The sequence below is a fragment of the Moschus berezovskii genome, chromosome 27, assembly GCF_049115385.1.
Source record: "Moschus berezovskii isolate FMDL1 chromosome 27, NW_MosBer_1.0, whole genome shotgun sequence".
Lineage (NCBI taxonomy): Eukaryota > Metazoa > Chordata > Mammalia > Artiodactyla > Moschidae > Moschus > Moschus berezovskii.
This window is the reverse complement of record NC_142486.1, coordinates 40,684,030-40,704,077: the sequence shown is the minus strand read 5'-3', so window position 1 is coordinate 40,704,077 and position 20,048 is coordinate 40,684,030. Positions and strand designations below refer to the sequence as shown.

At 62.4% G+C, this 20,048-nt stretch overlaps 1 protein-coding gene across 9 annotated transcripts in view; it reads left to right on the top strand.

Moving 5' to 3' along the window:
- The window catches only part of TSC2 (TSC complex subunit 2), a 30,874-nt gene that overhangs the window by 8,545 nt on the left and 2,281 nt on the right, over positions 1-20,048 (top strand). For 2 of the 9 annotated variants that reach the window (XM_055409199.2, XM_088832943.1), the window contains 25 exons: positions 770-913; positions 1,706-1,843; positions 2,351-2,454; positions 2,808-2,889; positions 3,928-4,083; positions 4,533-4,649; positions 6,921-7,043; positions 7,694-7,800; positions 7,982-8,132; positions 8,728-8,850; positions 9,310-9,444; positions 10,673-10,862; positions 11,585-11,678; positions 11,882-11,984; positions 12,200-12,294; positions 13,349-13,477; positions 14,861-15,025; positions 15,149-15,301; positions 15,426-15,538; positions 15,959-16,174; positions 16,605-16,808; positions 17,402-17,470; positions 18,657-18,787; positions 19,164-19,663; positions 19,830-19,905. In XM_055409199.2, coding sequence (XP_055265174.1) covers positions 770-913; positions 1,706-1,843; positions 2,351-2,454; positions 2,808-2,889; positions 3,928-4,083; positions 4,533-4,649; positions 6,921-7,043; positions 7,694-7,800; positions 7,982-8,132; positions 8,728-8,850; positions 9,310-9,444; positions 10,673-10,862; positions 11,585-11,678; positions 11,882-11,984; positions 12,200-12,294; positions 13,349-13,477; positions 14,861-15,025; positions 15,149-15,301; positions 15,426-15,538; positions 15,959-16,174; positions 16,605-16,808; positions 17,402-17,470; positions 18,657-18,787; positions 19,164-19,663; positions 19,830-19,905 — 3,618 coding nt within the window. The remainder of the gene's footprint in view (positions 1-769; positions 914-1,705; positions 1,844-2,350; positions 2,455-2,807; positions 2,890-3,927; positions 4,084-4,532; positions 4,650-6,920; positions 7,044-7,693; positions 7,801-7,981; positions 8,133-8,727; positions 8,851-9,309; positions 9,445-10,672; positions 10,863-11,584; positions 11,679-11,881; positions 11,985-12,199; positions 12,295-13,348; positions 13,478-14,860; positions 15,026-15,148; positions 15,302-15,425; positions 15,539-15,958; positions 16,175-16,604; positions 16,809-17,401; positions 17,471-18,656; positions 18,788-19,163; positions 19,664-19,829; positions 19,906-20,048) is intronic. The other 7 variants (XM_055409200.2, XM_055409204.2, XM_055409203.2 and 4 more) reach the window with 7 other exon arrangements.

Below are 20,048 nucleotides of genomic sequence, written 5' to 3'. Positions count from 1 at the left end.
GTAACTTAGTTTCCGCACCATGGTAAGCTGGCGAGGGTTGGGGGGCTCCCCTCAGGTGGGCCAGGCCCGTCAGACGGGAGTCTGCTGCAGGGACAGGGCTTTGCATGTAGGGACGAGATGTTGGGCCTTTGAAGGGTTCATTTGCAAGCAGATGTGCCATTTTATGAATTTCAGCTTCTGCCAATTAGCATCAGGGCTGCTCATTTTATGAATTTCAGCTTCTGCCAATTAGCATCAGGGCTGCTCAAGATTCCCTTGGGGATAGCCACATGCTTGCTTTTGACAGTTCCCTTGGTCAAGTGGCAGCCTCTGAGGCCAGAGATGGTAGCTCATGTCTCTGCAGTGCCTGCTGGAACCTGGAGCCCTTTGTTGTGTGTTTTCACGTAGTTGTCACAGCATCCTGGTGAGCTGGGGTGATCACACTCTCCTTAGCTTACCAGACAAACGGATGCGCTGGGTCTTGTCCAGGCTTGCACCGTGTCCTGATCAGGGTCGTCCTGGGTGGGGAGGGCATGCTCTCTGTGCATGGCTTGCGTTTCATGAGGCCAGGCAGTCGGGGCCCAGAATTTGAAGTGAACGGTCTGGCTCCATCAGGCCCTTTAGAGCCAACATAGAACACACACTTCCGGGCTCCTGAGGTGCTGTTTCTGTGGCCCGTGAAACGTGTGGATGTGAGGTGTCTCAGGCTAGGTTCCAAGGGAGGGCTGCGTGCCGGGGCTTCCTTTGCGAGAGCTAGCAGGAACTGACCGCCGCGCGCCCTGTGTTCCAGGCCATGACCTGTCCGAATGAGGTGGTGTCCTATGAGATTGTCCTTTCCATAACCAGACTTGTCAGGAAGCACAGAAGGGAGCTCCAGCCCGTGACCTGGGACATCCTGCTGAACATCATCGAGCGCCTGCTCCAGCAGCTCCAGGTGAGGTGGGCGGGAAGACTGGCACGGGGAGGACCGGGACTGTGGACTGGTCGGCTGGGAGGGCCCTCCCCCAGAGCCCACTGCGCCGTGTCCCCTGATGGTTTTCAGGGCTGTTGGCTCATGGTCCACTGAAGATGGCTGTTTTTCCCAAACATGCTCTGTCAGCTGGAGCAGGACTGTGTCATAGGTGAGCAGAGGGTGGGGGGCCACATCAGTCAGGATGGACAGAGTAACCTGCCGGGTCACCTTCATGGCTGCAAGTGGACCCTGAAGACTGTACCTGCCCGCCACTTTGGTGGAACTTTGGAGGAAGGCATTTCCCGTAGCAGGAAGGAGGATGTGCTCGAGCAGGGGCTGCAAGGAGAGGTGGTCACACATAGTGCAGGCTCGGGCCTGGGCCTCCTGGGGCACTGGGCAGGCGGCCAGACCCATGGGAGGAAGGACCAGAACTCAGCAGGGCCTGGGCTCCCGTCCCTCAGGGGTGGGTACTGACTGCTCAGGCAGTGCTTAATCTTGGAGGGATAGGCTGGAACACCACGCCACGGGGCCCCCAGAAGGTGTGAGAGCCTGGGGGCAGCCCACTGTGCAGGAGTGCCAGCGCTCCGTGGCACCTGCTGTTCCCAGTGGGCAGGAGCGGCACAATGCCTGGCACACCCAGCACGGGGCAGTCATGCCCCCTGCCTGCCTGGAGGGCTGGCGTCTGGACCCAGCTGCCTTGAGCTGAGGACTCCAATGCCGAGTCCTGGCAGGGAGCTGGGTTCCTTCCTGAGTGCCGGCGTCCTTGTGTTACAGAGCCTGGAGAGCCCAGAGCTGAGCGTCATTGTGCACGACCTGCTGAGCACAGTAGAGGAGCTGTGCGACCAGAACGAGTTTCACGGCTCTCAGGAGAGATACTTTGAGCTTGTGGAGAGGTGTGCGGACCAGAGGCCTGTAAGACAATCTCTTTCCTCACCACGGTGGGGCCGGGGATTAGGTCAGGTGGTTGGCGGGTGGGCTATGTGGGTCTGGGGGAGGTTTTCCATGAGTTTGAAGTAAAGGCCCAGGCAGGCTCCTGTTCCTCCCGGGGTTTGTGCCCCAGTGGTGATGTCTGTAGGCGTCAGCAGGCTGGAGGCTTGTGGGCCTGGGCGCTCCACACAGCCCGACTCCATCTCTGCCCACCTGCACTGAGGGAGACGCCTGGCGGTTCCATGCTTGGCATGTCTGCTCCCCGAGCCACAGGCCATCCTGGCACCAGAGGGGCTAGCCTGATGCAAGGCTTTCATGTGGGTTTCCAGTGAGTCCTCACCGAGGCCAGCAGAGCCTCTATCGTATAGGCTCTCTCCTTGTGTCCTGGAATGGCTGTTTTCCCAGGCCAGCAGCGTGTGGGGCTGAATTTATGAGAAAACCTCGGGAAGGGCCGAGCGGCTCCTTAACCCCAGGTCTGTTTTCTTTCGACAGGAGTCCTCCCTGTTAAACTTAATAACCTACAGGGCTCAGTCCATCCATCCAGCAAAGGATGGCTGGATCCACAACCTGCAGCTGCTGATGGAGAGGTTCTTCAGGTAGGCGCACGACCGGGGCACAGGTAGTGCCTTCCTCTCTGGTTCCCACTGCGCGGGAGAGGGTTTGTCTTCCAGTGGGACAGATAGTCCCCTGCGGCTGCTGCGCTTTCTCCTCACGTGGGGTGGTTGTCTGAAAGAGGCCGTCTCTGAGGCCAGGTGCTCTGCTTCTCGCCCGTTGTGGGTCTGCGTGTCGCTGCGCTGGGTCCACGCGGCAAGAATCTGAACTTGGTCTTGCCTGCTGCCAAGGCGGGTGGCTGTGGGGTACCCTGAGGGAAACCCTCGGACTTCAGGCTGGCGCGGGGGAAGTGGCGGCCAGTGCACCTGCCCAGTCCCAGCAGTGTGCCCGCCCCCAGGAACGAGTCACGCAGCGCCGTGCGCATCAAGGTGCTGGACGTCCTGTCCTTCGTGCTGCTCATCAACAGGCAGTTCTATGAGGTGCGTGTCTGGGCCGCTGCGGGAGCCCTGGGGCGGCGGGGGCGGGGTGACCTTTGAGGGTCGTGCAGGGCACTGCTGGCCTCAGAAGCAGCCTGTGGCCCTTGCTGGGGCCCCTCAGTGGCAGGCTTTGTTTCCTTGTTGACCCCTCCCTCCCCCCAGACCTGTGGCTGAGAGGCCAGGAGGGCACAGCCCCTGCCTTCAGGAAAACAGATTTGTGTGGGGATGTTTTCTTTTCATTTTGTGATCACTCTAGCCTTCCGGACTTTGGGTGGGTCACCTGCTGCCAGCAGCGTTCCCTAGACCCGCTGTCTGTTCTCTGCCAGGCCCTGCCTGCCTCTCTGCTGCATTGCTTCCTTTCCGGTGCATCCTTCTCTAGGTTTGGGGCCAGAACCTGCCCTTCCTTCCAGAACAGCTGCAGCCCCGCCCGCCAGGCTGCTTTCTCCAGGAGAGGTGCTCAGACGCCGGGTGTCTCCCCACTTCCGGCACCTTCCTCACGGCGGCCTCACTGCAGCGCCTGCTGCTCCTGGGACCTGTTGGTCCCGCCTGCCCTCTCAGCCTCCCCCTTCTCTGCATCTCTGTCTGCTGGAATTCACTCTTCAGAGTCCAGCTCAGCACCGCCTCTTTCAGGAAGCCTTCTGGGCTCCCGGGTCCCTCGTATTGGGGTCGTCTTGTCTTATTCTCCGCTCCTGTAGTGCCTGGTACCTGCTTCTGTAAAAGCGCCTCCTACGGCCCCATGACCGTGGGCTCTGTGATGTTAGTGCACGTGCAGAGGACACTCCGTGTGGCGTCCTTCTGAATCGTGACACTGAGGGATCGGGGACACGGTCACTGCCGTGTACACACAGTCACTGACTCTGTTCCTGTCACTGTCTCTGTTCCTGTCACTGTCCTGAGCTGAGGGGCTGTGCCGAGCGCCCTGATCGGGGCCCTCCGGCTCTCGCACACCCCTGCCGTGCGTCGTCCCAAGTCTGGAATGACGTATTGGTGTGTCTCGGCCATGGCCAGAGGCTCACCTGGCTGCTCCTGTGCTCGCTGCAGGAGGAGCTTATCAACTCAGTGGTCATCTCGCAGCTCTCCCACATCCCTGAGGATAGAGACCACCAGGTCCGGAAGCTGGCCACCCAGCTGCTGGTAGATCTGGCCGAAGGCTGCCATACCCACCACTTCAACAGCCTGCTGGACATCGTTGAGAAAGTGAGAGTTGTGCGAACCTGGGGGGCCCAGGCAGCCACTGGGACCCCCTCAGTGGTGGAGCCCAGCAGGCAGCAGCGTTCCCTAGACCCGCTGTCTGTTCTGTGCAGAGGGACTGCCTGAGTCACCCGAGACCGGTTCCCTCCCAGGGTTGGGAAGCCTGGCCGGGCCTGCTGCTGCCCTGCTGCCTGGGTCCCCGGGATGTGTCTCTCTGGTCAGGAAGGTCTGGCTGGGGCGGGGCTTGGGTCCATTGCTCTTCTGCACAACCAGCACCCTTTTGTTTTAGTTTTAAAATGCATTGCAGTTTCTGATCTGAGCCTTGGCTGGGTGGACGGCACCTTTTCTTCTGAGAAATAGAGGAGAAAGTAGTCCCTGGTAGAGAGCTTCGGAGGTGACGGCTGCTGCCTGAGGGAGCCTGGAGCTGGGGTTTAGCAGAGGTCTTCTCTCTGCAGGTGATCGCCCGCTCCCTCTCTCTGCCCCCTGAGCTGGAGGAGAGGGATGTGGCCGCGTACTCGGCCTCCTTGGAGGACGTGAAGACTGCGGTCCTGGGGCTCCTGGTCATCCTTCAGGTGGGTTCTGCCTCGGGGGTGCTTCTCCCTGGGGACCTGCACACTCCTGGGGGTGGTCCTGCCTCCTTGGTGCTGTGGGGCCAGGTCAGAGTCCGCATGGCGGGGTGGACAAGGCTCCAAGTCAGTGCAGAACTGCCTCAACTGTCCCCGTGGCCAGGGAGGCGGGGAGGGCTGCCGTCTGTCTGACCCCTCTGTTGTGTGGTTTTCTTTAAAGTAGCTTTATTGAGAGATAATGCATGTACTATACAGCTCATCCATAAGAGTGTGTGGTTCAGTGGTTTTTGTTATGTTCACAGAGTTGTGCAGCTGTCATTACAGACAATCACCCCAAAATAGCTCCACACCCATTAGCGGTCCCTCCTCATTCTCCCTTCAGCACCCCAGCCCTTAGCAGTCACTGACACGCTTTCTTTCTCCATGAATTTGCTTACTCTGGGCATTGCGTAGACACAGAGTCACACAAACATGTGACCTGTTCTGCCTGGCGTGTTTCACTGAGCATAATGTCTTTCAAGTTTCTCCTGTGTCAGGGCGTGTGTCAGTACTTTGTCCTTTGTCTTACTGAGTAATGGTTATTGTGTGGGTATCCATTCATCAGTTGGTGGTCACTCGGGTCATTTCCACTTTTTGGCTACAGTGAACATTCATACGAGTTTTTGTGTGGATACATGTTTCATTTCTCTTGGGTATCCGCCTAGGAGTGGACTTGCTGCGTCAGCCGGTAACTCTGGACAGTCAGTTGTCTGAGAAGCTGCCAGGCTGTTTTCTTTAGGGTCCGCTCCCGTTTATGTTCCGAGCAGCAGTGGATGAGGGCTCCGTCTTTGCCACACCCTCAGGCACACTCCTGATTTTCTGTTTGTTTTTGATTGTCACCATTCTCATGGGTAGGAAGTGAAGTCTCACTGTGGTTTTGATGTGCATTTCCTAGTGACTAATGACGCTGAGCATTTTTCCACACGCTGGTTGGTCGTGTGTGTGTCTTCTTTGGGAAACGTCTGTTCAGGCCCTTTGCTCATTATTTAGTTGGGTGGTCTTTCTTGAGCTGTTGGGGTCTTCACACTCCCTGGGTACAGGTCCTTCGTCCATGAGCCCACTTGCGCACATTCTCTGCCCCCAGCGGCTCCTGCCGTGTTGTGCCCGCTCTCTAGGGTGGTGGCTGTCCTCATGTGCTTGCAGGCACCCCTGGGGTTGCTGGTGCCGTGGCCATCCCTGCACGTCCCATCAGGGCAGACAGACGCTTCTGCTGGCCGCCGCCCCTCCATCGCTGATGGGCAAAGCATCGCGGTGCTGCTAAAGGTCACCTGCCAGAATCTGTATTGTGTAAAATGAAATGTTTGAGCCAGCTGGTTCATCAACTATGTAAAACGTTGATGGTAGAGCAGTTCCCGTAACGTTTACACGTGGTGGATTTTCGTTACCTGGCCTGGAAGTTTAAAACTGAAATGCATTCGATACAAATACCGAATGGTACCTCCTGGGCATCTTGTCAGCAGGAGCCTCATGCTCTCTGTGTCCTGACTTGAGGGGTCGTGGGGAGCCCTGTGGTCTGGATGGACCAGAACCCTACTGTGGGGAAGGACGGAGAGACAGTCTTGCCTTTGCTTGGAAATCCAGCCTGGAGACCTGGGGCTGTCAAGTGTGTGTGTGTGTGCGCGCCTGTACAGTGATACACGTTTTAAGTCTCCTCCAAGGCTTAGAGTGCCACAGAGGGGACCCCAGCCCCTCCCCGTAACCCCTGACCCCTTCCCCCAAACCAGGCTGCTGGCAGCCCTGAGCGCCATCTGCCTGCCCGCCCCCTCAGGCCTCGCCTGTTCGGGAGGTTTCCTTGATCTTGTGGAGGGGCTGAGGGTGACCGACCAGAGGGAACAGGCACCTTCATGGGCCTGCATGGGGCACACACCTCCTGCCACATGGGGTGACCCCCCACCCCCAGTTTCTCCTGCTTTGCCTCATGGTGTTGAGAAGGTGCTGTTGCGCATGTGGCCGTGCCGTTGGGCAGTTTCCCTGATTTCTTATCTGAGTTCCTTTGACAGCACAGGCATGTGGCTGCCTCTGGTGTTCGCCTTCACCAAGGTGGGCATGAGGGGCTGTACCTGTGGAAGGAAGCCCCGGAGTGGCGTTGGTGGCTCACAGGGTCTGTCTGTTTTAAAGGGCAGTAGATGTGGCCAGTTACCTCAGTGCCTGCCGGACTGCTCCCCCGGATACCACGTTGCTGCTCCCTGGCTGCGTTTCAGCCTCCTGCCCTCACTGTGACCGGCACTTTCTCTGCAGACCAAGCTGTACTCCCTGCCCGCCAGCCATGCTGCACGTGTGTATGAGACGCTGGTCAGCCACATTCAGCTCCATTACAAGCACAGCTACACCCTGCCCATTGCCAGCAGCATCCGTCTGCAGGTGTGTGCCTGGGGCGCCCAGCAGCTGCAGCTGGCTTGGTGAACACAGTGACTGCTGGCTGGAGGGGTGGTGGGGCCCCGGGAGGTCTGCAGCAGCCTGTCCCTCCTTCGCGCCAGCCGAGGCTGCTGCTCCCTTGGTTTGTGGTCTGTGTGCCTCTCAGTCGCATGGGGCTCTGAGGTGGGGCGGAGAGCGGCCATTGCCCTGACTCCCAGGGGGTCCTGGTGCCCCAGAGCCTGGCGGTGGAGGGCAGGGCGGGGCACCCTGGCTTGAGCTTCCGCCTGGGGAGCTGGCAGCAGGGTGAGCAGAGGTCGCTGGGGTGGGAGCCCTGTCCCTCATGGAGCGTCCACCTGAGGGGGCGGCCGTCTGTGTTTGGGGGGCGAGGGTGTCCTGAGCAGAGCTCTGCTGTCCGTACCCTGGGCCATGCGTTGCTGCCCTGCCAGCTGCCAGGCATCTGCTCCCTGCCCCACTGCCCCGGATGAGAGACCGGTGTGGCCCAGCTCTTGTGGCGATCACTGGCCCTGTGGGGAGGCCACGGGTGCTGTGACATTGGGGCACCTGGTTTGCCGTTGGGGTGGCCACCCCTGCTGAGAGTCTGCGTGGCTGGGCGGCCGTGTCCTGCTCTGTTGGACCGTGCCGCCCGCTCTCCACAGGCCTTCGACTTCCTGCTGCAGCTGCGGGCCGACTCACTGCACCGCCTGGGCCTGCCCAGCAAGGACGGGCTTGTGAGGTTCAGCCCCTACTGCGTCTGTGACTACCTGTACGTTTGGGGCCCAGGGCGGGGTGGCGGCTGGCTGCTTTTATGCTGGGGCGGCCCTGGACTAGGGACGGCTCCAGAGGGCTCGGCAGGCAGCCCCGGTTGGGGCTCAGGGCCTGCGTCCATCCTTAGCCTGCTGGAGAGGGAGCTCTGGCCTCAGCACATCTCCCACTTGCTCCCACAGGGAGACAGAAAGGAGCTCCGAGAAGAAGGCCGGGGGGCCCCTGTCCCCGCCCACCGGGCCCCCTGGCCCTGTGCCCGCAGGCCCCACCGTGCGTCTCGGCTCCCTGCCCTACTCCCTGCTCTTCCGTGTCCTGCTGCAGTGTCTGAAGCAGGTGAGAGGCCTGGCTCCCAGCTGCACCGGGTCAGACAGCTTTCTGGGTGCTCCCCGGACACTCAGCCCCTTCCCCGTGGTGACCTTGGGGGGCGCTCAAGTCTGAGGGCCCTCAGTGGTTCCATAGCGGGGTGCTGAGCGCCTGCCATGGGCAGTGCGTCCCTGGAAGCTGGGTGTGGAGTCTAGGAGGCCTTCTGCCTCTGGGAAGTGGTTGTGGTACAAGAGTGAAGGGTGTGGACAAAGAGCTGGATTGTAGGGGCCGCAGCCTCCAGGGAGGCTCTGACTAGCTGGTGGGACTGGGGGCATTTTATGTAGTGGGGTGTGAGGGGGGCGGGTGAGGGCAGTCTTGGAAGGCAGGAGATTCCAGCAGCAGGAGGGAGCCAGGCCTGGTGGTGGGCTGGGTAAGTTGCCTGCACCAGAGGTATAGCTGGGCCTCCCTCCCACCTGGCGTCTGGAGGCAGTGGCCACAGTCCGGGACTGATCCTCCGAGTGCAAGCTGTAGGGACGAGGGCCCGGTCATGCAGGAGAGCAGGTCCCAGCCCTGCTGCCGCCCAGATGGAGCTCCCAGCCCTGAGATCCGTGTTCCGTTGCTGCAGGAGACCGACTGGAAGGTGCTGAAGCTGGTGCTCAGCAAGCTGCCCGAGTCGCTGCGCTACAAGGTCCTCATCTTCACCTCCCCATGCAGCGTCGACCAGCTGTCCGCCGCCCTCTGCTCCATGGTGCGCCTTCCACTTTTGCCCTCCCCCTGGTCCACGGAGCCTGGGAGCTGGGCGGGGCCACATGTAGCACAAACAAGTTTGCCTCAGAGACTCAGTCCATAGCTGGAGTACAGGAGGGGCCTCCAGGACCTTGTCATCCCATCCCGGCTTGCCAGTGGGGGATCAGGGGCTTCAGCGAAGGGCTGAGCTCACTGGCCCGGACGGGGTCCTGACTCCTCCCCACCCCTCCAAGGAGCTCCATGATATGGGCATCATATCTCCTGTCTCCCTGGCGTGTCCGCAGGTGTCCTTCCGCTGCTCTGAGAAAGCAGACTGCTGGTTAGAAAGGGCAATAGGAGGGTCCCAGGCCTTTGACCCATCCTCCGCTGGGCCTCCATTCTCAAGGGCATGCCTGGGTCCCCAGCCGCCTGGCCTGACCTCTCTGCCTACAGAGTTTCACATCTGGGCTGTGGCTGTTAGCTTTCAGGTCCTAAGACCCTGGAGCGGCTCCGAGGCACCCCAGAAGGCTTCTCCAGAACCGACCTGCATCTCGCTGTGGTTCCTGTGCTGACGGCTCTGATCTCTTACCATAACTACTTGGACAAAACTAGACAGGTACCGGACAGAAGAGGAACAGTTGGTCCCCAGGATGCTGGCCTCAGCCAGAGCGGCTCAGTGTCTTCCTTATAACCTGGTGCTGGGCCAGGGTGAGGGCAGCTGGTTTTGTTTCCCTCTGGGACCACCACAGGCATGGGCTAACCCAGCCTAGAACCACGGATGTTTGGCCTCACTGGTGCTCCTGAGTTCTCTCTGGGTGTGGGTTTGTGCAGCGCTCGAATGTGCCCTCCCAGTGCAGCCCTGTTTTCTTTTTAAAGAGCATTGCCTGGCTTGCCCTTGCCCCAGCTTTAGGGTAGGTGCTCAGCCTCTTGACTGACCTGGGCGTGTGTGGAAAGGCAGGGTGGCTGGGCCGAGGGCCCCCACTTTTCTCTGCCTCCAAGCCTGTCATCAGGAGCAAGAAGAACACATGATAAAGCCTGTCTCCTCAGGTCCACACTGCTGGGTGCAAGGCCTGCAAGGAGCCATCAACTCATTCTTTAAGTTTCCAACACTTGTCTTTGTCACCCTGCCCTTATTGAGCAGGGAACAGAAGTGTTTGGATGGTCAGGGCAGGGTGAGGCGCTGGACCAGGACCATGTGGGCCCTGAGCCCACGCTCCCGGTCAGTGCTGCCGGGGGCTCACTGCACCTGGCTTCCCCGCCTCACTGCCCACTTGCACACCTGGGGAACGTGAGCCTCAGCTCCTCCTGTGTGGCCCGGCTTGGTTTTCATGGCTGCACTCCTAGGGTAGCTGGCCATACTGGACTGAAGGTTCCCCAAGGACCCATGAGGCCCAGAGTGTTACTAGGGGTGGGGGCGCTGGCTGCGGGAAGTCAGAAGCACCCAGGGCCCAGGTGGTTTGCCCCGAGGCTGTGGCCTGAGCTGGCACTTGTCTCCCGGGGATTCGGTCCAGGGTGGATGTGGGCCTGGCCTCCTTGCCATGGCAGACAGCTGGGGATTCGAGAGCCCAGGGAGTTGAGCCCAGCGTGTCCTGGCTCTGGAGTGGGCTGGGGGCACATGGGGAGATGCCAGGGAGGCCTCACTGTCCACTGGGCTTGGGAGGCTCAGCTGCTGGTGGCGCTGCCACTTGGGGGCCCCAAGACCTGGGATAAGGCCCTTGGCTTTCCCCTCTGGGGTGGAGGCAGAGAGACCAGGCCCTGGCTCCCCAGAGGGGCTCTCTGTGGATGGGGCAGGGGCGTGGGCCAGCCTGTGGTGGGCCTGGTGCGAGTTGTTGTGCCGTCCACAGCGGGAGATGGTGTACTGCCTAGAACAAGGCCTCATCTACCGCTGTGCCAGCCAGTGCGTGGTGGCCCTGGCCGTGTGCAGCGTGGAGATGCCCGACGTCATCCTCAAGGCACTGCCCGTCCTGGTCGTGAAGCTCACACACATCTCGGCCACGGCCAGCATGGCCATCCCGCTCCTCGAGTTCCTGTCCAGTACGTGTCTGTGGCTGCACCCATGTGTGCCAGGATGGGTGTCAGCGGGGTGGGCTAACCCTTGCCAACTCTCACCTCCCCTTGCTGCAGGGCCCCATGGGCCCCTCTGCTGCCTCAGGGCCTTTGCACCCCCCACCCCCCATGGTTGAGGGCTTTCCTTCCTGGCCCCTCAGCGTCAGTGGCCAGAAGCTGCCCACTGGCTGGCCCTGGGCCCTGTGCTTGGCCTGGCTCTCAGTCTTCCCTTTGTGCCCTCGGCACAGCCACAGCTCGGAGGGCCTCTCACCTCTCAGGCTGGGGTGTCCAGGAGCTGGGGGTGCCTGGCTCGCCCCTTCCTTCCCAGTGTCCCTGGGTATCTGGCCCTCAGGCATGTGGACAGCAGGAGCAAGGAAGGGCATTACTTCTGTAAAAGGCCACCTGGGACCAGCCGTGACTGCATGTTTTTTTTGTTTACAACGTTTTATAAAGGTGGAAAACATTCTTAACTCTTAGGTCATAAAATGAGTCTGTATGGAGCCAGGGGACCACTGTTTGCAGCCCTTGGAACCAAGGCCCAGGGGTCATGTTCGGGTGGGCTGCCAGCTTCTCCCCTTTGCTGCCCTCTCGGGTCGGAGTAGCGGAGCTGGCTTTAGACACACAGCATAGGACGCTGGTGGCCAGCGCTGCTTTGGCTGTGGGCATGTCTGCGCAGCCTTCGGGCCCCTTACTGGCTCTCCTTGTTGCAGCTCTGGCCAGGCTGCCTCACCTCTATAGGAACTTCGCAGCAGAGCAGTATGCCAGCGTGTTTGCCATCTCCTTGCCGTATACCAATCCCTCCAAGTAAGTGCTGGCCATGCATCCCTGCAGGCGGCCTCCGCCTCGGTGTGGCCCAGGCCAGCTGAAGGCCTCTGCTCACTGGAGGCCAGGCCTCTGGGCAGAGAAGGCCTGCTTGGTCTTGGCACCTCTGACCTGCCGCCCTCCCTCCTGGCACGTTTCCCTGGGTCCCTCCCTGGGCCACTAGCACCTCCTCTTCTCCTCGGCAGGTTCAATCAGTACATCGTGTGCCTGGCGCATCACGTCATAGCTATGTGGTTCATCAGGTGCCGCCTGCCCTTCCGGAAGGACTTTGTTCCTTACATCACCAAGGTGAGCCGGCGAGGCCGTTGGCCATCCACAGCTGGAGCAAGGTGACCAGTGGGAGGGGAGGTGGGCGCCTCTGCGGCACAACTCACGGCTGCCTGTGTCCTGGGCCTGCAGCTCGCCCTAGGCTCGCAGGGTCCTGGGTGGCCCTGGCAGAGGCAGCAGGAGAAAGCCTGTGGGTGCCTCCTGACCTGTGGCTCAGCTCCGCTCCTCTCTGCCAGGGTCTGCGCTCCAACGTCCTCCTGTCTTTCGATGACACCCCCGAGAAGGACAGCTTCAGAGCGCGGAGCACGAGTCTCAACGAGAGGCCCAAGAGGTGCGGGGCCTGTGTGGGCGGGGCCGTGTGCTGAGGAGGCCTGGCTGCCCCAGGCCAGGGAATGGAGACGGGTTGTGGCTGAGGGCGAGCCCCCTGCAGCCGTGCTGAGTGCCAGGTGCCCTGGTCTCGGGACGCAGGCAGCCCCAAAAGGCTGGAGAGGCCTGCGCCCTCAGGGGCCTCGGTGTGGCTGAGCCTGCATGCTGGATCCTGCCTGGTCCTGCCTGGATGGAGGGCCAGCACAGACTTGCTGAGCTGGGGATTGGGGTGCCAGCTAGTTCTAGGGCATCTGGAGTTGGGGCTGACTCCACTGAATGAGCCCAGGGTTGACTCCTGAGAAGCCCACACCCGGCCTGGGTGGGGCCAGGGCCGCAGACACCCGGCTTCAGGCCTCAGTGGCCTGCTCCCCCGAGCTCTCCCCCAGCCCACTGCCCCCCAGGACATGCACTTCATCTCAGCTGCTTTCGCCAAACCTGAGAAGAGCCGTGCTAGGCCTCGTGTTCTTGTTTTGCATTCCATTTGAACGGCTGACCCCCCTCCTGCCCCCCCTTCCCGTCCAGCTTTCCTGGCTCTCCCTGGTGGGAATACGGCATTTTCCAGAAGTCAGTGTGACCTGAGTCAGAGGCTATTCTCTCAGGGTCCCAGCGGCTGGGGCTGGGCCTGGAGTTAGAACCGGCCTTGCCTGGAGCTGTGCCCCTCAGGGCCCCAACAGCTGGTCCCGAGCGGGGGGCGGGACACCTGGTCAGCACAGCCTGGAATCTGCCGTGCGGTGCGATCCACACATGTTTAATTTGCACTAATGTTCTTTGTTTTAGTATCATGCGTGAAACCTTACTTTTTCGCCATCATGTTTACACAATGTATTTTCATGCGTTTTTGTTTTCTGTTTCTCCCCCTGCTAACTGGCCTCTGGCATGGTTTTTTGTTCATCTCACCCGTGGGCTCTCCATCCTGACCCTGTGGCCTGTGACCTTTCCTCCTCATCCCTCCAATGGCTTGTCCTCCCTGCCGGGAGCTGGGCTCTCTGGGGCTTGGGCCTTCCTTCCTCACCTGGTAGTTTGAGGATAGCCAGACCCCCCAAACAAGGCATGAATAACTCTCCACCCGTGAAAGAACTCAAGGAGAGCTCTGCAGCCGATGCCTTCCGGTGCCGCAGCATCAGTGTGTCTGAACATGTGGTCCGCAGGTAGTGGGCTCTGTCGGGCGGGGGGCTCGGACCCTGGAGCTGGGCCCGTGAGTGGCGCTGCCAGGCGGGAGCACCCGGGTGGTGGTGCATGGGGCTGCTTGCATGACCTCGTCACTTGCCCATGCCCTCCCTGGCCAGAGTGGAGGAGAGCCCGCCTGGCAGCTGTTGGGCTGTGTGGCCGGGGCTCTGGGGTGGGGAGCCTGGTGGAGATGGCTGGAAAGGTTGCATTCTGTCACCCGGCCTCGAAATAGCGTGGGCTAGCTGCATGGCATCCTCAGAGGCCGGCCTGGGGGTTGAAGCGGGGTGACCCTTGTGAGGCAGCTGGTGTCCAGGGGCAGCACCCACAGGCCTGTCCTGGAGGTCAGGGGCCTTTGCAAACTAAAGCCACACCCATGCCGGTCACCTGAGGACACTCTCCAGGGTTTGGCTTTTCTCTCATGTTGTCTTGAGTGGGCTTTCTTCTTGACTGTTTCCTCTGGGAAAAGTCTGCTTTCTGTGGCAGGTGAGAGGGAACGGGGGCTTCTGTGTAGGGCAGTGGGCTGGGGCCAGCCTGCAAGGGGCCAGGCACAGAAGGCCTGAGCTTCCCAGGGGTGCATCTTCGTCACTTCCCCTGCCGTGTCTTGGGGCTCTTGAGGGGTGGGGTTTACCACTTCATGCCCATGGGCCAGGCTACACCGTCTTCTTACCTGGAAGCCCCCTCAGGCCTCAGCGTCCCACAGCTCGGAGACCCAGCCCCTCGCTGATGCCTGGCTAGGGCTCCAGCCTGAGCCTGGCTTCCGAGTGGGGTTTGATTTGGATGGGAGTCAGGGCTGGGGAGTTGTCAGGGAGGCTCCCCTCTTAGCTGTTTTCGATAACTTATTTATCACGAGCAAAACTCAGCCACAGGGGCGTGAAATTTGTATTGGAGTGAGACCTGCACATGCTCCTCCTCCTGGTCATGGGGCGGGGTTCAGCGGCCAAGTGTTGGGGGTGAATGCAGAGCCTCACACGGGACCCAGACCCTGCCCGTCCTCCATGGGAGGGCCTGGGGGCAGAATGCAATCTTTGTCTGTGTCCTGTGGTCTCCGCGTCTCTGCATGACTCCACTGTTCTGCCACAAAGGGGTCACCTAATTCTCTTGTGCTTCGGTGAGGGGCCAGCCTCTCTCCCCGTCTCCGAGGCCTCTGCTCTGACAAGCTGGCCTGGGTCTCCATGAGCCCCTGTCCACCTGCCCCCCGGGGCGGTATGTCCACTCTTTGCCAAGCTGTGGTTTGATGGGCCACATGCCCTGCCGGGTCTTTCTGAGCGCGGCCCTCTCCTCACCTGCATGCCTTGAGCTTTGGCCCCGGTGGTAGACGGCTTGGCCCCTGCCGGCTCCTGACCTTGCCATGGCTCCTCTTCCAGCAGGATCCAGACCTCTCTCACGAGTGCCAGCTTGGGGTCCGCAGACGAGAACTCGATGGCCCAGGCCGACGACAACTTGAAAAACCTCCACCTGGAGCTCACAGAGACGTGTCTGGACATGATGGCCAGATATGTGTTCTCCAACTTCACGGCAGTCCCCAAGAGGTGCGAGTTGGCTCTAGGACGGGGCAGGGCTGCTCTTCTGTGACTGCATTCAGTCAGAGCGGCCGCAGGAGTGATATGGGGGCGCCCAGCCAGTGAGGTGTTGACCGACTCCTGTGCTTTCAGGTCCCCTGTAGGAGAGTTCCTCCTGGCTGGTGGCAGGACCAAAACCTGGCTGGTTGGGAACAAGCTTGTCACCGTGACGACGAGCGTGGGGACCGGGACCCGGTCGCTGCTAGGCCTGGACTCGGGAGAGCTGCAGGGCGGCCCGGAGTTGAGGTGACCACTGCTTGAGCCTCTGCCTGCCTGGCCTCCATCCTGAGCCCACGCCTGCATGAGTGTGTCAGACCGCCTGAGCCCATGGGCTTCCTCAGTCACACTCTGGGGACCCTTCTGTCCTCAGCTCTGACCCCAGTGCGCATGTGAGACAGACCAAGGAGGCGCCTGCCAAGCTGGAGTCCCAGGCTGGGCCGCAGGTGTGCCCCGGGGCCCGGGACCGGGTCCGCTCCATGTCCGGTGAGCCCCCGCCCCGCCCCACCTCCCCCCAGGGCTCTGCAAGGCCCGGAAAGGCCTGGGAGCCTCAGTGCAGGGCAGTCTGTTCAGACCTGGCTCCAGCTCTGCGGAACTCAAGCTCTGAGGGACTCACACTATCTGTCCCAGCACTGGGTGAGGCGGGGCCACGGCCTCTGCCCACCCCGGGGGTTTTCTCTGCTGTCAGTTAAATGAGCCGTGGTATGGCCAGTGGGTTCTGGGGCCCTTGCCCTCTGTCCTGGGTCTACTGAGGCCAACTCGACACTGTCTGAGGGCCATGCCTGGGGAGGGCCGGGCTGCCTTGGTCCTGGCTCGGAGTTTGGCAGCCCGGGCCCCCACTGGAGCAGCCAGGCCTGTTGGGCCAAGTGGTGGTGGTTGCCAGCCCTCCCCTCTCCTCCTCCTCAGGGGGCCATGGCCTTCGTGTGGGTGCCTTGGACGCTCCAGCCTGCCACTTCCCTGGCAGCCCTACATCCCCGGGCTCCCAGACCACTCCAGCCGGTCAGTCCGAGAAGGCCTCAGCTGGCAGCCCGCTCCCGGCGCAGAAGGAGAAGACAAACCTGGCCGCTTACGTGCCCCTGCTGACCCAGGGCTGGGCGGAGATCCTGGTCCGCAGGCCCACAGGTACCCAGGGGTGGGTCCGTGCTTGGCCGGCCTGGGCTGCTGTCAGCACGTGGCGTGCATGGTGATGCAAACGCTCTGGACACATGGGAGCCGGTGGCAGGCAGTTGGGAGGTCACCGTGAGCTGAGTCCCCAGAGGTAGATGTGAGGGCCGGGGGCAGCTGGTCTGCTCAGGCTGCCACGGTAAAGCCCTGCCGGCCGGCGGCTGTAACCACAGGATCTCCTGCCCTGGCCCAGGAGCCCAGGAGCCGAGCATCAGGGCTGTCCCCGGCCGCCTCTCGCTAGGTCCTTACACGGCCATCTCTGTGTCTTAGTCGTCCTTTGTTGTACGGACCCCGTCAGAGAGGAGCAGGGCACGGCCGGGGCTGCCCAGGGAGGGCGAAGGGCAGGGCTGCTGGGGGTGCTGTGCTGAGCCCTGAGCCCGCCCTGCAGGTAACACCAGCTGGCTGATGAGCCTGGAGAACCCGCTCAGCCCCTTCTCCTCGGACATCAACAGCATGCCGCTGCAGGAGCTGTCCAATGCCCTAATGGCCGCCGAGCGCTTCAAGGAGCGCCGCGACACAGCCCTGTACAAGTCGCTGTCGGTGCCAGCGGCCGGCTCGGCCAAGCCGCCCCCGCCCCCACGCTCCAACACAGGTGAGCGCTGGCGCCCACCCACCTGTGCGCCCCGTCTGAGGGCGGACAGCCGTGTGGGGTCCCGGGCCGTCTTGGCACTGCCAGCCTTGGGCACTGAGGAAGCCGGCTGTACGCGGGGCACACTCGTCTGCAGACCTGGTGCTTGAGAGCGGGCATGCTCCTGGGGGACCCTCTTTGGAGACATGTCATGAATTGGTGGCTCGAGGCCCCGCTCAGCCGGCTCTGCTCATGGGGTGGACACGGGCCTTGCTCTGCACCCTCCTCGGGCACCCAACGCTCAGGGTCCTGGAGACGGCCGCGCTGCTGCTGGGGTGTGGGTGTGGATGCGCCAAGCTCGCCTGTGCCCGTCTGCGCCCGCGCCACCCTCCTCCCTGCTTCTCTGCGGCTAGGTGACCGCTCGTGAGGAGGAGAGGCGTGCTCCTGTTCCAGGCATGCACCCGAGCAGCTGGGAGCGCTGGCGTGTGCGCCGGCTGCTGGCCGCCCCTCTCTCTCTCCAGGCTCGGGTCCTTGCAGGACCGGCGGTGCCTGTCCTCTCTGCTCAGCTGTGCGTGGCCTTCCTCCTGCTGACGGGCCGCTCACGGTTTCCCTTGCAGTGGCCTCTTTCTCCTCCCTGTGCCAGTCCAGGTGCCAAGGAAAGCTGCACAGGAGCATTTCCTGGGCAGGTATTCGTACGCTCTTTAAGGAAAGCAGTGTTTGCTGCAGAGCGCTGCTCTGCCTCGTAGATGCTGTGTCATCGTCCCTCTGGTCACCCCTCCCCGACCCCGTCTGAGCCTCTCATTGCCTCAGGGAGCCGTCCCCGACTCGCATGAGGACGTCGGTGCAGGATGCCTGTGCTTTGTCAGCGGGAACCCCCATTGCCTTGTGCCCTCCGTGCCTGAGTTCTGTTCCCAAGCCCGTTGGGCCCTCTCAGCCCCGTCTTCAGCTTGAGGGGGTGACCTGGGCGACTGCACCCCAGAGGCCGGCAGAGGACAGAGCTGCCCTGCTCTGGCTCTGGTGCTGATGGGCCTTGTGAGCCCACAGGTGGGGTGTGTCTGCCGTACACACGGGCTGCCCGAGGGCCCTGCAGGCTGGCTTCCAGCCCGTTGCTCCCAGGCCCCAGCCGGAGGGTGTGGCTGGCCAGGCGCTCCAGCCGCCCCGGCCTCCCACGTGGGCAGGACCGGCTCAGGGCGGGCACAGCAGGGCTTCTCGAGGCGGCTGACGGATTGCGTGGTGCGGGGCTGCGCTGACTCGGTTGCTTCTTCTCAGCCCCTCGCCTTGGCGCTGGCACAGGATACCTGGCTTTGGGGTCCTGTTCCCTCCTTAGCTGCCCGACTCTGGGTCAGTACGGACTCAGCAGGCGAGCCTCCACCCTCCAGAACGCTTCAGACCCCATGTGCACACGGGGCCCCTCACTGGTCTTTCCCTTGGGCCTGGCAGGGAGGAGCTCGAAATTCTCCCGACTCCTGAGGGCTGGTCGAGGTCCCTCCTCTGGGCCGAGGCCTGTCTCAGGCAGGGGCTTCTCCCCAGGGGTCCTGTCTGCCCTTGCCCAACTGCCTTGCTGGGGGAGCTCCCCAGGGGAGCTGCCGGGGCAGCTTCTTTGGATGCTGGGATGGGCAGGTGGGCACTCCAAGGGGCCAGGTGCCCCCCATCTTGACCCCTGGGAGCCCATGAAGAGACCCCCTGTGTCAGGGCAGTCAATGTCCTCCTCCAGCCGGCTCGATGGGAGGGGGTGGCTTAGAGCCCCCGGCAGGAGAGCCTTGGGCCAGGCCTTGCTAGGGAGCCACTGTGCTTTCATGGGGAAACCCGGTGCTCTGAGGCCACGTGAATCCTGGACGGGCCACGCCCAGCAGCACGTCTGTGTCCTTCCAGATTCCGCGGTAGTCATGGAGGAGGGAGGTCCAGGTGAGGCCGGTTTGTCGGCAGAGCCTCCCGAGTTGGAAGACTTTGAGGCGACACTGGGCTCCGATGGGCGCTGCGGGCGCAGTGACGCTTTCAGCAGGGTGAGTGCAGTCGGGGAAGCCACCTGAGAGGCCTGGGGGTGCGGCAGGGCTGAGCCGCCGAAGGCTGGTTTGCTCTGCACTTCCACTGCCCCCCATCTCTGTGCGTGTCCCTGTTGTGGGGCAGCCTGGGGTCCCCCACAGTGGTCCGCCCAGGGCTGTAACCCCTCCACGTCAGCATCCTGTAGCCTGGGGCCTTGGCTCCGCTGCTAAGCGAAGGGCATGGGAAGTGCTTTCAGGGAAGGGGAACCACTAGCTTGGTGCTGGCCGCTCTGAGGCCCTGGCTGGGGATGGGTGGGGCCTTATTCTTCCAGGTAAACCTGGGGGGGCCTCTGCGGTGCCTCCTCGTGAGCGTTTGCTTTGGATCCGTTTTTCCTAGTCATCTTCCACCTCCAGCCAGGAGGAGAAGTCGTTCCATGCCGAGGAGTTGCCTCCTGGGGGCATCCCCATCGAGCGGGCGGTCTCCTCGGAGGGCTCCCGGGCTTCCGTGGACCTCGCCTTCCAGCCCTCTCAGCCCCTGAGCAAATCGAGCTCGTCGCCTGAACTGCAAACCCTGCAGGACATTCTGGGGGACCCAGGAGACAAGGCTGAGGTTGGCCGGCTGAGCCCCGAGGCCAAGGCCCGGTCGCAGTCAGGGATCCTGGACGGGGAAGGTGCCGCCTGGTCAGCCCCCGGGGAGGAGTGCCGAGGCCGGGGCCCCGCCCAGCCACAGGGCCCCCTGCCTTCCAGCTGTCCACGCTCCCCCAGTGGGCTGCGGCCCCGAGGCTACACCATCTCGGATTCGGCCCCGTCACGCAGGGGCAAGAGGGTGGAGAGGGACGCCTTCAAGAGCCGAGCAGGGACCTCCAACACTGAGAAGGTGCCGGGCATCAACCCCAGGTGAGCCCCGCCTTCCTGGTGCTCCCGTGGGGGCCTGGTGCCAGCGGGGCCTGGGCAGGGCAGGCCGGCCACAGAGACCAGGCTCCTCAGTGACTGCGCTTCGGCCCTCTCGTGCTTGGGCTGTGACTGCTGGCCAAGACCTCACCCGTCTTCTCCCCCCGCGCAGCTTCGTGTTCTTGCAGCTCTACCACTCGCCATTCTTCGGTGACGAGTCCAACAAGCCAGTCCTTTTGCCTAATGAGGTAGGTGGGTCCTCTCCCCGCAGGGCCCCCTGGAGCCCAGCGGCAGGTGCACAGGGGGCGGATCCCCCGGCTGGGCAGTGGGCACTGCAGCCCAGCTCCTGGAGGCCCGCGAGAGGCACTGGGTGGGGCTGGAGGAGGGGACT